Source organism: Actinia tenebrosa, unplaced genomic scaffold (genome assembly GCF_029948245.1).
Source record: "Actinia tenebrosa isolate PJP-AT-01 unplaced genomic scaffold, QUT_ActTen_1.0 PGA_scaffold8__29_contigs__length_14323225, whole genome shotgun sequence".
In the NCBI taxonomy this organism is placed as follows: Eukaryota; Metazoa; Cnidaria; class Anthozoa; order Actiniaria; family Actiniidae; genus Actinia; species Actinia tenebrosa.
This window is the reverse complement of record NW_028292585.1, coordinates 582,401-599,213: the sequence shown is the minus strand read 5'-3', so window position 1 is coordinate 599,213 and position 16,813 is coordinate 582,401. Positions and strand designations below refer to the sequence as shown.

Sequence of the window (16,813 nt, the reverse complement as noted above, 5' to 3'; positions counted from 1 at the left end):
GGCAGTTTCATTTGTCATTTACGATTGTTCATTTTGTTATTGATGTATGTCTATTCTATCCTCGTGAGTTATAAGTCAATACCTTAGAGTCGATGTCAGTGTCTCGGTAACTGTAGACTCGAAATCGCAAGGTTTTAGATGAAGGAACACTTACTGATACGCGTCTGTTGAGAAGAATCTGAATCAAGCGTCTCGTTTCTTTTCCTTGAGCACAAGTTGCAGCTACAAAGCATTACTTTGTATTCATCCCGGAAAGTCTTGTTCATGACGCCGTAGATGAATGGATTTAGCGTAGTACTCAACTGCCCTAGGAACGTGTACATTAGATACACCTGTCGAGACAGTTCCCACGTTCCCTGACCAAACCCAATGAAATCAACGATACTGATGGGAATCCAGCAAATCAAGAACCCGCAGACGGTCAAGAAAAGGGTTCGTGTGACATTGATGTCCTCGATGGAAACACGACGGGTTGAAGACTTGTTGTTTGATTTTCTCAAGCTTCGAATGCGCGCTTGGTGCTCTCTCAGCATCTTGAAGACCGTGTAATAGCACGATGTGAGCACAAAGATGGGCACCACGACGTAGACGTACCCCAGGAGTGTAAAGAAATCAACCTCAAGGACTTGAAAACAGAACACCTTGCCAGCATGGTACTGATAACGATGCCCAGACAACAGATACGGTAGTGGCTCGCAACATGAGAAAATCCAAACTGCTACGATCATGATCTTCGTTTTCTTTGGCGTGAAAAGTCTTTGATACTGCTGAGGGCGTACGATTAAAAAGTAGCGGTTGACGGCAACAAGTGTCATGGTCAACAGAGACACACAAGCTAGAGAAGCTATAGCAAAGCCCTGGAGTTGACAGACAAATTCTCCAAAAGTGCGCCTACCCGATATGAGGACGGAAAGGCACGGTGGTGCACATATCGCCGCCATCAAGATATCCGCCAAGGCGAGAGAGACCACGAACTGGTTGGGGATGGTACGGAGGTTGCGGTTCTTGTAGACGATCCACAGCACAAGAAAGTTGCCGAGAAGCGCTGCGATGATAAAACAGGCGCAAACACTTGTCTCGAGCGCGACCAAGGTATTTGAACGGCTCGCTAAGAGATACTCGTACTTCTTAAGGGAAGACAGAACTGAAGACAGCGTTGATGGAACTGTTGATGGTACTGTAGAAGGCGTCTGAGAAGTCATTTCTCACAGGAAACAACTTTGCCGAGCTTTACAAAAAGGTTCATGCAACACCAAAACTGCGACTGGATACCGCTTTCGGCCGACCTCTATTTATATGACTGTAATTGATATGGATATTTGGATTGGAAAGCCTTTCAATTTTCATCATAAATCTCCACCTATGATTTCCTTTGTCCTCATTGGCTTAGGAGATGCATTCTGCGATAATTCTCGATTCTATAGGTTTTGGACAAAATGTCAAAGTCAATTAAGTTTCACTTCATTAAGAGATTTGATGTCCGATCACGGAACACATGGCTGTCCTAGAGTCCAAATGACGTCACCCGTGGATATATTAAAATAAATTAAAAACCACAAATAGTTTCGAAATCTGTAACTTAATAATTCCATAACTGAAACAAGTCTGTACTCTTAAAAACCAAATATCGATCCAACTTAAGATATTAAACTAATTCTTTGAGTATTTTTTGGTGAAGTTCTGATATGAGAGATCGAGCGAGGAGACGTTTCAGACATCTTGCTATAATGAACTGATTAATGGCGCCAGTAACGTCGTTTGAGCTGGTTGGAGTTTGCTTTTGTAAATGCGCTTTTTAGAAACGACTTTTCTTTCTTTGTTCTTGTTTCGTTTTATATTGGATTGGCATTCAGTGATTTTCTTTCTTCAAATCCTTTCTGTTTGACGGTTTATTGGTGTTCAGTCTGGATTCTCTCATTTATCTTTCCTTCATTTCTTTCTGTAGTCGGTTTATTCTCTTTTCCATTTTTACCATTGTTTTCCCTTTCCTCTCAGTCTTCCATTTATTTTTTTTCTTTCTGTCGTTCTCTCGCTTTCTTTCCTTTGCCATTCTTCTTTTCTTCTCTTCTTCATCCTCCCTTTCTGTCGTTGTTTTATTCTTTTTTCCTTTCTACCATTTTTCCTTTTCTCTCTCTCTTTTTATCCCATTCTTTTTTTTCCCTATCTATCGTTTTCTCGCTTCTTTCCTTTTCCTTTCTTCTTTCCTTCTTTAAAGATCACATTGTCTTTCTTTCTTATCTTTAACAAACCTATCTTCCAAACAACCAAAAGACTAATACGGTAGTTATTATGTCTTTTACAGCCAGACTGACGGGCCCACCAGAAAACGAAGTCATAAATCTTTGAACAACTCTAAAATCATCCAATCATGAGAGACGTGAAGAATATCTCTTTTCTTAGCCGGAAGTTGTAGTTAGTATTTCTATGTGTGCCCTTATTTCCCATTAGAGGTTTTGATATAACTTGATATTACCGTGAATATGAGTCAAGTGTGTAAATAGATAAATCTTTTAGTTTTGAAGTGTTTTGATGGGTGTAAGATGGCTGTATCTGAGCCTGGCCTTAATCGTGAAAGGAATCATATATCATTATTTTGAATTTACATTTTCAAACAAATTAAAAAATAATAATTTATTTAATTAACTCTTAGCTATGATATTTATTTATTTTTTAAAATTTTGCGGCAAATATTTATTAGATCAAGGAAATTTCTGATGGACACAGAAAATAGGCCTCTTTACGTTGGGCGTAATATTTTCTCATTTCATACCACACGTCATTCCTTTGAGTATTACTTCTTTATTTGATGGTTGTGCATGAGAAAACATAAATATTGATGACTCTTAAAACTCTTAAGACTCACTTTTGAATTCAGAAAAAAAAATATTCAGAAATCAGAAAAACTAAACAAGAAACTCCTGGATTCGATCGAGGCTAAGCTCGCATACAGTGGAATTATTCTGAAAGAATCTTATTCTCGAGAGAATGACACGTGGTCTGAAAAGGGAAAACTTTACGCCCAAGGTAAAGAAGTGTGTTCACCGCTTTTCCAATTCTGTTCTTTAGTCAAACACCAAGCATTCATTCAACACTGTAAAGTTATTTCAACGAATTGTTCAAATCTGGACCTTGCTGTCTCAATGGCAACTTTGCTTTTGACCTGTGAATATATAGGGCGCGGAATCTCTAACAGCCAAGTGTTCCCAAGTGCCTTTGCGAAACTACACTAGCTTCAAGCCCCAGCTTAGCGCAGACCTTATTGTACTAGGCACTTTAATAATCCTTATGTACCGCAGTCGTACATTATGAATTCATATACAATTATGCGACAGAATAATCCATTTTTTTCTATATTGATAGCTTGTCAGCATTGTAGTCGAGGTCAAACGTTCCATGCCTCTTTGTCGCCGTAATCCAATGTTTAATATTTTCATAGCGTTGAAAAAAGATTAGTTCTTTGGCGGCGTCCTCATACACGTGTTCATATATCATTGATAAACTGCGTACTGATTTTTTTCGCCAGCTGTTAACAAGTTTCGATATTTTGATGTGCCAGAGCAGCAGGGTTGATAGGTTTTTCAACGTAAAACTGCCGTACGAGGCAAATCAGTTCTTCATAAGTTCCTTCGTCCTCGTCCTCGTCCTCGTTTTTCGTCTCGAGTTTCTTTTCTCCAACGTCGTTTTCTTCCGTTTCTTTGCTGTTTTCGTCTAGTTCAGGTTCTAAGGAATTTAACCTAGAAAAGAGAGAATTTAAGAATTTAACCATTTTCCATACATTAGTTCACTGGTCAAACACAAAGCATTCAGTCGAGGTTGCAAGGTTCAAATTTGAATAATCCTTGGAAAGGACCTTGGCGCCTCGTTTGAGCGCTTTGTGTTTGACCACATAGTAAATATAATCGAATAAACTATGTATATTTATAAAATATTTCAGTGAGATATGACCCTCGCGCTGGTTGGCTGAACACCGAATATATATAGATCCCTTGTATGTGACATCAAAGCAGCTCAATCTGGGGGACAAAACATAAAAAATTCTAATCTCCTGAGAATTGAAACTGACCTATTTTGTGCCCCAGATTGAGCTGCATTCCAAAGTGCTGCAAGGGTCTATTGACAGACAGAGACACCGAGCAAAGTCGTCACAAAATGTATTCTAATAAAGCAACTTTGAAGTGTGACGTCACTCGTGTGGGAAAAAAAAGACTTCCGGGTCCAAAAATTAAGCGCAATCCTATAAAGATGTTTCAAGATTTGACAAGATTGATTGTCTGAAGTTCAAATTTCTGGTGGAGGTTAGCTCTTTAAAAACGTGTGCGCGCGTCTGTGACACAAACACTCTGGCAATCTCGTACGCATGGCCGCAGTCCAAAAGAAACGCAGGCTCTGGGTAAGAAATTGACACTGACAACTTCACAGCATTCGAAAAAGTAAAAGAACTCTTGGGTACGCGCCTCGTGTCCCTATACTTCTCTTGTGCTCTACTCCTTTCCAGCTGCTCACGTGCACAGCGTGTTAATATCACAGTATAGAGAAACGCGCGCCTTTTCTGTATGGCTACCACGTGACTATTTTACGTAATCTGGATGAACCTATGAACTCGTACTCACGTGATTAGACTTTCTTCGGTCGATTCGGATGTTCTTTCCTCGTCGTTAGAGTTCACATTTTTTTCTGAAAAACAACACAGTAGCAGTATATTTAAACTGAACTTTGACAGGGTTTTCACTAGAGCGGTTTTCGTATGAGTGGCAAACGATACGACATTTCCGTAGCCATACTGTTCCTTACACCGTAACCGTAAGTTCGCGTTGTGATAGGTTGAATCACTGGAAGACAATGGGAAGCCGCCTTTACTTTCTAGTTTTTCCTTTCTTTTTTTTTTTAATCTTTCTCCTTTTTCTCTCGACTTTTTTCTTTCGATTTGTAATTTTCTAAAAAAACGGTGTTACATTCGATAATAGTGGGAGTTTTTTAAATATCTCATCAAATATATTTTTGTCTCTTAGGCTATTAAAAGTCAACAGAACAAGAAGAAATAATAGCATCACTGAGAAAGTCTCTAGATCTTCGTCTTTCAAGGTGAGAAAATATACACATGCACAATAGCACTATTTCTTTGATTATCAAAATAAAGTTCAAAATCGTTTCGCCAATCAACTGAAACTGGTCAGACTTTCTCAAAGACTATCCTAGCGCGTTTAGCCCTATCACACTCCGCATTCACCTCCAGTGAGTTAGCGATTGCTCTTGGCGCAAGTGCAAATAAATCTACGAAGAACAAGTACACGGAACATATGAGACGGTTGTCATTTGTATAGTATGTGTAATCTTGCCTACAGCAGATTACATTTAACGATAAGGACATTTACTTTACAAGAGGTTTGACGAATTTACTGACTTTCCCGATGAGGCTGTTGAACGATAGAGTTGATTCTCAAATTTTATCAAACCCTGAAATAACCATTGGGCCAGCTGATGTACGTCAAGGCAAGACTGAGAAATAACACTAGGAAATGAAACACAAGAACGAAAACAAAAAAACAAAACAAAACAGACGGACATACAGTCCTAACGAAATTTACAGTAAGAACCTTTCCAATTCGTATCTATCCCAATTTCTACTCGAGGAGACGGTATCCACGGCAACCGCGCTTCGTTCTGATCGATATCGCAGCTGCTTTATTAGTTGATCGCAGAAGAAAATTTGCACTTCGTTTAGAATAGAATTACATGAAAGGATCATTTTTCATTTTATCAAGATAAGATACTGTATAAATAAGTATTATATTTGTGGTTGTGTTGATATATGAAAGTGTAGATAAATCTGTGGAATATTGGTGAAGTCATTGTTGAATTATTCAGACGCATTTGTAGAACGCAGAATATTCAACCTGTCAAGTTAACAGGAAGCTCTTGCACTTAGGCGATAGATTTTCTCAGTAAAAGATGTCAAATTTAATACTCTTGTTTACCTGAGCTTTTCAAAAGATTCCTTTTCTCGATAGAACTGCTTTTCTCGTCTTCTAAAGCTGGTCTGTGGTCGTTGTTTATGCTTGGAAATGAATCATCTCCTTCGAGGTCGAATTTTGATGATATCGTGTCTTGATCGTCCTTCTCATCCTCAAAACAACTTCTCCTCCATTGATCCATGCTGTTTACTTCCCAACGATAAGAATCCCTAATTAATATCTTCTTATATTCACCTGGATTTCAATCTCTAAAACTAAAAATCATCCAAGGAAAGAATACGTGAAAACATTACTCAGCTTATTCATCGAACTACAGATCGTTTCAACCTCTAAGAAAAAACACGTATTCTGATTGGCGGATAATTCGATGAAATTGAGTTAATTATTCATGTTTTGCAGGTGTAATTCTGGTCGTCTCTCAGGCTTTGACATGTGACCGACATTAACTATAACAAACAATATTTGTAGTACAAATATAACAGTTAACTAAACTGAAAACTTGATAGTTATAAACGAACTGACATTTTCTTTCAAAAGGATCGTTTTATCTTGTTTGGTTTCGTTGCTAAGTTTTCTTTATTTAGTCCAAAAATTTCACTCCACTAATCCCTGTTATAATTCAATTATTTTTTTAATTTCTTCAATATCTTTACAAATCTAAAAATTACGATGAAACTTAGCTTTCAGTGTAATATGAGAACACATGAGGCCCAAATGATGAACATCTATTTTATCCCTTCGGCAATAGTTACATATGGAAAGACAACATCAAATGTTTACTTTTTTGTAGTTTTATTTATTTTTTACATACCTGTCAAAGATTTTCAATTGTGTTGCACATGATTCCAACATTTCTAAGACTTGATATTTTGTAAAGAGTCTTGTGATTTTCTACATAATTATATCAACAATATCTTAAAGTTGACCCAAAAAAATTCACTTCTCCATTTTGATTAGCTCGGTGAATAGCTCAGTTGGTGCGCGACCTTCACAGCAAGAAGTCTACCTAGACAGTTCGATCCACAGGATATTCGCATCTGTTTTGACTTCTCTCTTTCTGTGTAGCTTCAGCTTTGAATACTCGTAATAAGGAACGCTGGTAGCCGGTATGAGGGGGTATTAAAGTGCACACCTTCGAGCGCTATATACATGAGCCCCTGGCTCGGGAGAATTTGCCATCCTCTCAGAGTTATGGAAGTAAATTAAATGAACTTTACCTTTTACTCTCAGGGCGATGGTTAATTCAGAAAGACACAATCCCATGCCACCCTTCCCCAGACAATCCATTTTAGTTCGATGAACAACTGAATAGTTCATTTCCAACATTTCTCCAAGAAATTCCAGTATTTTATTTCCCCCAATTCTACCATCCCATGCCCAATCAGTCACCTCCAGGATTTTTCTGAAATTCAGGATCCAATGAGAAAATTCGTCTACCACTTGAATATTAATTGCTTGGGGTTCCTCTGTGACCCTCTCACCGCCAGAGAGTTGATCAAAGTGTATTGGCCAAATAAGACTATTCGCACACCAGCAAATAAAGTATCATGTTTGGGATCCTTGTGGCTAAGCTGAGAAATAAACTACATCATTTATACACACAAAAATCAGTTTATTTCTAACACTGACTCCAGGAATAAAAGTTTCTTGTAATAACCTATTAGACACTTCTATTTTCTGCTAATCACTGCCATTTTATTGTCATCCATTTAATTGATGGTGCAATAATTTTTAGATAATTGTAATCCGAATTGGAAAATCATTTCCACGTATGCTTTCTGAATTACATAAATTAGTAGATACTAAGATACACTACAGTCAAAGATGGCAGATCTACTTCAAAAATTTCCAGAAACATCCACCTATAGTAGGATGGTCCCTTACGTTCTAACTACATAAATCAGTAGACGCTTAGATAGACTACAGTCTCGAACAGTCAACTATGATGGCAGATCTACTTGAAAAGTAAAGCCATGACGATGCTAATGATGGCTAATATGCCAGAAACAGCTAAAGGTGTCTGACCCCCTTTAGGACCGGATGGAGAAGGGACAGGAGTTGTCTGAGGCACGTCCGTGTTACATAGACTACCTTCACAGCACTGAACATTACATTTAGTGATATCTCCTGTGCTGTTCATGCTGTTACAGAGCATGTTGCCAGAACACATCATCGAAGACACTGAACAGTTTCTGGATTCTTGTTGAATAAGGGCCCCTGTCATTGGGTTCTTGACTGATATCTTGACAGTCATACAACGGTCAAATGGCATACCTGGAGCATACTCACCGCATTTCTAAAAATCACATAAAAAAACATATATAAGTATATACCACAGGAGATACATTAGTACATACATTAGTACATACATTAGTATATACCTACATACACTAGTATGTACCATTAGTATATACCACTTGAACACTACACAGCAATGAGTGATTACACTTGCACACTACATGCGCAAAGCAATGAGTGATTACACTTGTACACTACATGCGCAAAGCAATGAGTGATTACACTTGTACACTACATGCACACAGCAATGAGTGATTACACTTGCACACTACATGCACACTGCAATGAGTGATTACACTTGTACACTACATGCGCAAAGCAATGAGTGATTACACTACGTGCACACTGCAATGAGTGATTACACTTGTACACTACGTGCACACTGCAATGAGTGATTACACTTGCACACTACATGCGCAAACCATGAGTGATTACACTTGCACACGTCACCACATGCACACTGCAATGAGTGATTACACTTGCACACTACATGCGCAAAGCAATGAGTGATTACACTTGTACACTACATGCGCACAGCAATCAGTGATTACACTTGCACACGTCACCACATGCACACTGCAATGAGTGATTACACTTGTACACTACGTGCGCACAGCAATGAGTGATTACACTTGTACACTACATGCGCAAAGCAATGAGTGATTACACTTTCACCACGCAAAAATCACTATTAGTTTACATGTGGATAACTTTTTAACATATCATTCCTTACTTTTTGTTTTGGTGCGCTGCAGCTGATCAAAGGAGTACCCGTACCGTTTGAACCCATTCCCTCAGGACTACATTCGTAACACGACAGTGATACGTTAGATGCTGAAAGGTAAGCTAACTGTTAACTAAAGTACAATAACCGGTAAAAAAAATAAATGACATATATAATCTGTATAATCGTTTGAGGCCCTTTTCAGATTTAAAATTATATATGATATCTTTTCGTACGAAGACTGTTCGATAAAAAGTTATAAATTACCTGGTTTAGAAGGTGCCAATCCACTACCTATAAGGGAAAAGATAGATAAGGAATTATGATGATGATGGCAGTGATATAATGGTGGTGGTGATAAGGTGTAAGGGTTATGGGATAATGATTGCGATGGTAATGATGATGATGATGAGGATGTTGGTGATGGGACTATGATTGTTCTGATGATAATGATACGATGGTGATGGATTGCATTGGTGGTGACGGTGAATGATGATGCTGAAAAATGTTCATGAGCAATGATGTTGATTATTTTCCTGAACCTCCCCTTTTCAAATGATTTTACGCCTTGGTGTTTTACATATCGCTCCAACTACCAGCAAATTCAATTGTTTTTTAGATACGTTTCACATTGGATAACGTACAGTTATATAAAGAGACAGCCAAACAGCTGTGCTGTCTATAAATGTTCCAATATTTGCTCCCTCAACATTCCATAATCTCTTACTTAAAACAATAAAACTTAAGATGGCCGCCGTATCAGTAAAACGGTCTATTAAGATCTTCTTAAAAGTATACTCGTGCGAATAGATTACCTGGAGGGTTAGAACCATCGTTGCATAAGTCTCCTGCACAGCAGCTCATGTTGCATGATTTTATTCTAGGTTCCTGACACATCTGCTGTTGGCCGGCTTCAGTACACATCATGCCTCCTATTATACAGTTCCGCGTTTTCATGGTCATTCCCATATGGTCTAGCGGTTAGGATTCCTGGCTTTCACCCAGGCGGCCCGGGTTCGACTCCCGGTATGGGAACATTGGTTTTTAGGGGACTTATATAGGGCTAACCTCAATGTCTTCCTTTTCAAAATATGTAATCTGCATTTTTTTGAATAAAGTATTATTATTTTCATCATTGCACCACCACCACCCGGCATCTCCATCATGGTACGTAATGTATAGCATCGATCATTGGGGGCTGGACAGGTAACCTGGGTTGGGGACTGACAACTGTTTGGACCCGTACTGTATGCTTGACAGACGTTGCATTCGATACTATATCCTGAGAAATAAAAAATCTTTATTTTAATCTTTATACGGAGAGTAGTTGTCGAGTTTCCTTTGTGAGAGGCTTTTATTTAATTGAACCTTGGTTCGTTACGTTTCGTGATGTATACTAGACAAGCCAGCAAAGATACTGAGAAAAAAGCTTATCAATATGCGAAAGTAGGTGTACCATGTAAAGCAGCTGCTGAGCTGAACGGTTAAGCTCCCAGCAGCTGGTTGTATTATTGTGACTAATCTCCGACCAAGTATTGGGCTTTCAATGGGCATACCAAGCCATCTATTCGGGCAGAAAATAATATGTTAAAAATAGTGACGGAATGACCTGTGCACATCTATCCAACAAATATTGATCACTTCTAAACATCACAGCCCAGGCCATGAGAAATGTTAAAGTAGTGCTTTTACTTAACCCTGTTAAATACACTAGTCAATATACTAATAGAGGGTAGTAGGTGTTATTTTCATTGTTTTTTATAAATATATATTACATATTACTTATAAATAGGTTCTCTTGTGGACATACGGCCGACTGATGAGACTGCTCTATCAGTTTTGCTGTACATCAATCATTGTTTAAAAATAACCTCCTCCGCAAACATTGCCTTGACTCTTTTTACTCCTTGGGCTTCCTGTGGCGAAGACAATTCGCGTTTCTCGTTCCTAGTTCTTCTCTGCCATAAGATTTAACACAGCGATCCCAACGGAGAATATATATGGAGTAGCCTGCGTATGAGGCTAGTGTAAAAAGAGATAACAATTTTTTAAATAGATGCAGGGAAAGTTTTTTTTTTTGCAAGTTGCCTATTAAAGCATTTCAAAATTTCAAATTTCTAGTTCTTCACAATTTTCGTTGTATATCTTGGAGTGTATTTTTTAACTCTTTTCAATACTGTTAATTAAAACAATCGTCAATTAAAAATGCAATTTTAAATATCAGATATATATGGCCGGGCAAAACCGCAATATTTTGGACAGCTCTTTACGTGGTTTAGGAGAGATTAGGTTTTCAACAGCTTAATCTATACTGCGTTGATTTTAGGCTTTATATAGAGATTTTACAACAGAAAATACATCTTAATTGAGAAGTGGATTTTATATTGAATGAACCTTTTCTTCTCTCTATATAATAACACCGAAACATTGCTGCCAAACATACTATCGTTTTCTCGAAAAACGATTCTCGAAAGTAATTTATGTTAAAAAGGTTTTTTTAATGTGTTCCGGTGGTTTTTCCCCGACCTCGTGGCAATTAGGGAAAAATCCTGTGGGCACAATATATTTCACACAGTACTAAAATGAGTAACATTTGTAGGTAGTAATACTGCAACATGGTACTGATTGCGTGTGAGGATAGGTATCTCTTGTAATGATGTGATATTAAATTTCGATTCTTTCATTCCGTGACGTGGACTGATATCATTATCCGATACTGATACTCCTTGAAAATGTACAACCTTTTCGCCTTTACTTTCACTTTCTTACGAACACAATACATTAACGAGCACTTTCACTTTACTCAGGTCCAAAAGAGTAACATTTCAGTAGTTATACTGCAACATGGTACTGATTATATCCGATTCTTTCATTCCGTGATGTGAACTGATATCATTATCCGATACCGATACTCCTTGCAAATGCACAAACTTTTCGCCTTTACTTTCAATGTCTAACTAACACAATACATTGACGAGCACTTTCTCTTTACTCAGGTCCAAAAGAGTAACATTTCAGTAGTTATACTGCAACATGGTACTGATTATATCCGATTCTTTCATTACGTGATGTGGATATCATAATCCGGCGATACTCCGTAAAAAAGTACAATTTTTTCGCTTTTATTTTCGAACCAACGCTGTATGTCTGATAAGTATTTATGATGGCAGTTCGGAGTTCTGCGTGAAAAACCGCACCGTATATGATATATGATATATTTTTATATTATGTATATTTGTTTATCTTTAGATAGGTTAATACTTTAATGTAAGCTAGATACTTATGACACATAAATAAAGGTTATTATTATTATTATTATTATTATTATTATTATTATTATTATTATTATTATTATTATACATAATAATTCTGCGAGCCAGCTCTGAGACAAATGATATCAAGCTGTTTTTGGCGGTTAATAAGGTTGGTCGTGTAAAACCGATGTCAATATATTTTACGTAGGACTTGCAGGGAGTTATTTCGGCCTATTTTTTCCCAAGCTAGAACCTCATGTTTCTGCGGTTTTCCATATTCTGCGAATTAGGTTGCTGCGAGCTGCACGCCGTCCATCAAAATAATCAGCTTGTACCTTTTATGTTCTTGACTGGCGGCAGTAAAAAAGAAAACAATTTTGAGTTCGCAGAATATCGAAAACCCATTAATAAATAAAAGATAATATATAATAAAATATATCGTTGATGCAAGATGTATTACAAGTCATAGATGTGTCATGCTGAAACCGTATCAGTAACTATAACCACTAGTGGTACAAGAAACAACGTGCTTGGGTCTTGAGCAATCGATACAATGTCTGCTTCGGTACTATCAAACTTAACTTTAGCTTAAAAATCATCTTTTTTCGACATGTACCAATGAATGTGTGCGAGGAATAAATCATTGATTGATTTATTTTTGATGAGGCGGTTTTTCAAACTGATCTGAAAAAGAGATCTTGCTGTTTTAGATTAGAGAGCCGCTCCTCGGCAAATCACGTTCAGTTCAAGTTACATATAGACTGACTTTCAACTTGTCCTGAAAGCTCACCTTGTGGGATAATAGCGAGGAAGACGACGATAAGGAAAGTAAATTGCTTCATCTTGATAACTGACGGAACAAGTCGAGATCGCAGAAGGCTAGGAAATCTCGTGATCTCTGCCTCAGTAGTTCAGAACTTGGCCTATGCCGAAAATAAAACTGGTGTCAAATTTATTTGCTTGGTACCGACGTAACACACCTCATTGACCAATGAAATCGGCTTCCTATGAATTACGTATTATAAATGTAACGCAACCACGCGTCATCACCTACACTCCTTAAAGTGACACAAAAGATCGATCATAGAGACCGTCGTAAGTAAACCAAACGGAATTAGTAATCCCTCAGTTCTCACTTACTGAGGCCGACTCGTGGAGAGTTAGCGTCTCTGAAATGCTTTTTCTATTTCCACTTAACTTCATGAAGCATTTTTTCGAGTCAATATATGTCCGACAATATCTATATGGTTTGTCAGTACGAATGTTACTAATTTAGCTTTTTGACAGTTGAACATTTTGTAGTATTTTGCAAAAAATATAAAAACCCGAGTGAAATGTTTTTTTTTTTTACAGAAAGAAATAAATTATTAAAAATTTTCCTTTTGAAATAATAAATCCGCAGTTGGCATATAAAAACCTATAAAAAGGTTACGTGTGTTTTTTTGTTGGTGCTATTTTCTCAGTTCATAGTTTATAATATAGGGGAATGGTTCCCTTCTATTAACTATGCTCAGATATAATTTTCCAAGAAGCATAAGCCAGTTCAAACACGTTCATTGGATCCCTTTTATCATCATTCTGTCATAGGCTATCACTAGTGTGATATAGCCGAAACTTCATGTTTTAAAAAAAAATAAAATCTACTCGTTTTATTTGAAATCCTACAGAGTCTTAATTACATCGTTTCAAACAGAGAATACTTAGCATGGCCTTCTCCGCAGGCATACTGATATTTTACTTTCATCTGGTCACATTAATATTCACACCACAGGTAGCTCGCCAAAGAAACAAACGAGAAACCATAAAGTGAGCTGCAACTGAGCATCAACCAGAAAGGAAGTCGTGCGATGACTAATTCGTTCGCAGGCCTGTTGTTCAGAGCATCAAACTTACTAACTGCACCCAGTCACATGTACTGACGCAACTCATTAGCACAATTTTCAACTCTCTATTTGATCGTTTAGACCCAACCCAAACTGCTTGGATTTCTGTTTCTCCTGATTTCTGTATTTTCACTTTTTTCCCCTTCCTTTCATATTAAACCTACATAGTCAGTCTTATTAATAATATTTTAGTTGTTTTACCATTTGGTGCTTTTCAAATCGTATGTGTATACACTCAATTGAAGAATCGTTGTCTGGTCCAGAAACATAGAACATAGAAGCTGAGACCGAAATGGCACATGGGAAATGACAATTATATTATAATTTATTCATTTACGCCATTCATGCAGTCGGTTTAGAATGCCAAACGCGTATTAAAAACAGTGGATGATGCCACGGGTCGCCGGTCACAGCATGCATCTAATTAACGCTTCTATGTTCTATGTTTCTGAACCCGACAACGATTCTTCAATTGAGTGTACACCTGGAGTACATTGAAGGTCAAGTAGCCGGTTGTTAATCTCGCTTACATCTTTAAAAACTAACTTGCCGTATTTCCTGCATAGATAAGTGGTTAGAACAAGATATCAACTGTTAGTTGACTAATGTGAACCAGCCTATGTTGAATTGGACTACACTGTCTATTTTGTTTATAAATATTTAAAAAACTTCATGAATTCATGAATAATTAATGACCTTAGAACAATACAAAATCACTACCGTCTTCCTGATTTGCATAGAGGGAAGGAAAAACTCGAGTTACGATTTTCGAGTTACGACTTTCCAGTTACACATTTTTCGAGTTACGCGCTCGGACACACCCATATTTTGGGGCCACGCACACTTTGACATCTGTGCGTAGCTCGATGACAAACAGCGTTGAAATCAAACTCGAGTTATGTAACTCGAACCCAACAGATTGAACCTAATTTTTCGAGTTACGTGCTATTTCCGCAACTCGATTCTAAAAGTGGACCAATATTTTTTCGAATTAAACTTTTATTTTTTTCGTGTTATTTTTTAGACTGATTTCATGAGTCGAGGTGGTTGTCTCGCTCAACTATTCATTTATATTTTTTATTCGAATTTCTTCATTTTATATTGTCTATATTTACTTGCATTTAATACGTTCTTTCCGTATATATCATACAGATATATATTACTCGAATATCATTAGTATATTTTCTCTTTTTCTCTTTCTCGACATAGCTCGAATGATAGCTACCGCAATACATAACAGTAAAGATAAAAAGGTAAATTATACACCGTGAAAAGATGAAAAAACTTACTGACGTTTCGGACGCTAGTACTTCGTCGGAGTAAAAGAGAGCAAAATAAAAGCCGTTGCAATATAAAACCATAAAACTATAAAACAGTCCGGTCATTTCTAGCAAGAGAATATGAACTAGCTCATTTTCTCTTGTTTCTAGTCAATAAACAGTACAATCGTCACTGCCTACCCGTATCATTTTTTAGCCCGCCCGCAAGGGAATTTTTTATTTGATTTGATGTGTTAATCTTAATTTTAATTCCGTTAATTTATTGAGAGGTAAATTCTTATTCTCTTTCAAATTAACTCGAAAAAATATTTGTTCACTTTTAGAATCGAGTTACGGAAATAGCGCGTAACTCGAAAAATAAGGTTCAATCTGTTGGGTTCGAGTTACTCAACTCGAGTGTGATTTCAACACTGTTTGTCATCGGGCTACGCACAGATGTCAAAGTGGGCGTGGCATCCAAAACATGGGTGTGTCCGAGCGCGTAACTCGAAAAATGTGTAACTGGAAAGTCGTAACTCGAAGAATACCTTATGATCTTCCATTTGCATAAGGTTGACTTTGAAATATCTCGGCCAAATTTCATTTAATATTAAATTTTTTTACTCTAAATAAGAAGCATTAATCTAGACATTTTTTAAAGTAATATAAAATATTCGCGTGAGGACTGTATGAGGTTTAAAATAGCTCGCTTACAGCTCGCTGTTTTAAATTCTCATACAGATCTCACGCTCATATTGTATATATTACGTAAATCAATAAATAAAACGAAACTGATCTGATGATTTTTTTTTAGTATAAGAGTAAATGGTTGGAACCAATGGTGTTGAAGTTTGTTGTGAAGTGTGATCGTCCGGATAAATATTAAAATATTTTTATAGTCTTGAGAAAGATTGTTGTTGAGTCCAGCAGTGAGAAAACGAAAGTGCATAAAATACTTTTAGTGTTCGCTCGTTAAGTAGGAGTTCGGCAAGCCAATTGCTCCTTGATCAGTGATATTTATTGTTTAATAGCTCGTTCGTGCTTATAAGCAAAGGGTAATTTTCCTAAATCTCTGACTTCGTGCGTTTCCATAAAGTCGAGATGTGATCTTGTGATGGGTTTTTTGTTTTCAGCGGCTCATGTCGTTGGGTCGAGCTACAAAGCAGGTTTTTCCGTTAAACACAAGAGGAAAAGGAAATTTTGATCTCTTATTAAAAAACCATCCTAAGCAAGGTATTGAAATCAACCCACGTATTTGTAAATATAGAAATATATTTGTAAAAGATTTCAACCTCACCGTTTGGGATAAACAACGCTGCAAGAAGGAAGAGTACAGGCAGGATAACCATGGTTGAAAAGGCAGTTGAACAGAGAACGAGCTAAAAACCAGTATAACACACCCCGTTGGGCTGAACGACACTGA

At 37.2% G+C, this 16,813-nt stretch overlaps 3 protein-coding genes, 1 long non-coding RNA gene and 1 other non-coding gene across 9 annotated transcripts in view; 2 read left to right on the top strand and 3 right to left on the bottom strand.

Annotated features, from left to right (window-relative positions):
* Window positions 1-1,307, bottom strand: part of LOC116291698 (adenosine receptor A3) — a 3,414-nt gene extending 2,107 nt beyond the window's left edge. The window contains exon 1 of one of the 2 annotated variants that reach the window (XR_004196607.2): window positions 83-1,306. Coding sequence is in view for 1 of the 2 variants with exons in the window: in XM_031698910.2 (XP_031554770.1) it covers window positions 155-1,202 (1,048 nt within the window). In the remaining variant the exon portion in view is untranslated. Of the gene's footprint in view, window positions 1-82 lie in introns of both variants that reach the window. The other variant, XM_031698910.2, reaches the window with a different exon arrangement.
* LOC116291734 (uncharacterized) overlaps window positions 1-10,309 on the top strand; it is an 18,547-nt gene extending 8,238 nt beyond the window's left edge. For both annotated transcript variants that reach the window (XR_004196609.2, XR_016121803.1), the window contains exons 4-6: window positions 5,010-5,082; window positions 9,026-9,111; window positions 9,879-10,309. This is a non-coding gene — a long non-coding RNA (uncharacterized LOC116291734). The remainder of the gene's footprint in view (window positions 1-5,009; window positions 5,083-9,025; window positions 9,112-9,878) is intronic.
* Window positions 2,617-6,314, bottom strand: LOC116291723 (uncharacterized). The gene is made up of 3 exons (XM_031698936.2): window positions 5,976-6,314; window positions 4,611-4,674; window positions 2,617-3,734 (listed from the first exon to the last, which is right to left on the bottom strand). The coding sequence occupies exons 1-3, from the start codon at window positions 6,151-6,153 to the stop codon at window positions 3,527-3,529; spliced, it is 450 nt and encodes a 149-aa protein (XP_031554796.1). The 5' UTR covers window positions 6,154-6,314; the 3' UTR covers window positions 2,617-3,526.
* Window positions 7,564-16,813, bottom strand: LOC116291645 (uncharacterized). Of its 3 annotated transcripts, none has more exons than XM_031698861.2 (4): window positions 16,688-16,813; window positions 9,262-9,288; window positions 9,004-9,104; window positions 7,564-8,268 (listed from the first exon to the last, which is right to left on the bottom strand). In XM_031698861.2, exons 1-4 carry the CDS (start codon window positions 16,737-16,739, stop codon window positions 7,927-7,929), a joined length of 522 nt encoding a protein of 173 aa, XP_031554721.1. In that variant the 5' UTR covers window positions 16,740-16,813; the 3' UTR covers window positions 7,564-7,926. The 3 variants fall into 3 exon arrangements, with proteins under 3 accessions (XP_031554721.1, XP_088896813.1, XP_031554694.1); XM_089040687.1 differs by lacking the exon at window positions 16,688-16,813 and adding an exon at window positions 13,039-13,192; XM_031698834.2 differs by lacking the exon at window positions 16,688-16,813 and adding an exon at window positions 9,810-9,963.
* Trnae-uuc (transfer RNA glutamic acid (anticodon UUC)) lies at window positions 9,958-10,029 on the top strand. The gene has a single exon. It is a non-coding gene; the product is annotated as a tRNA-Glu (tRNA).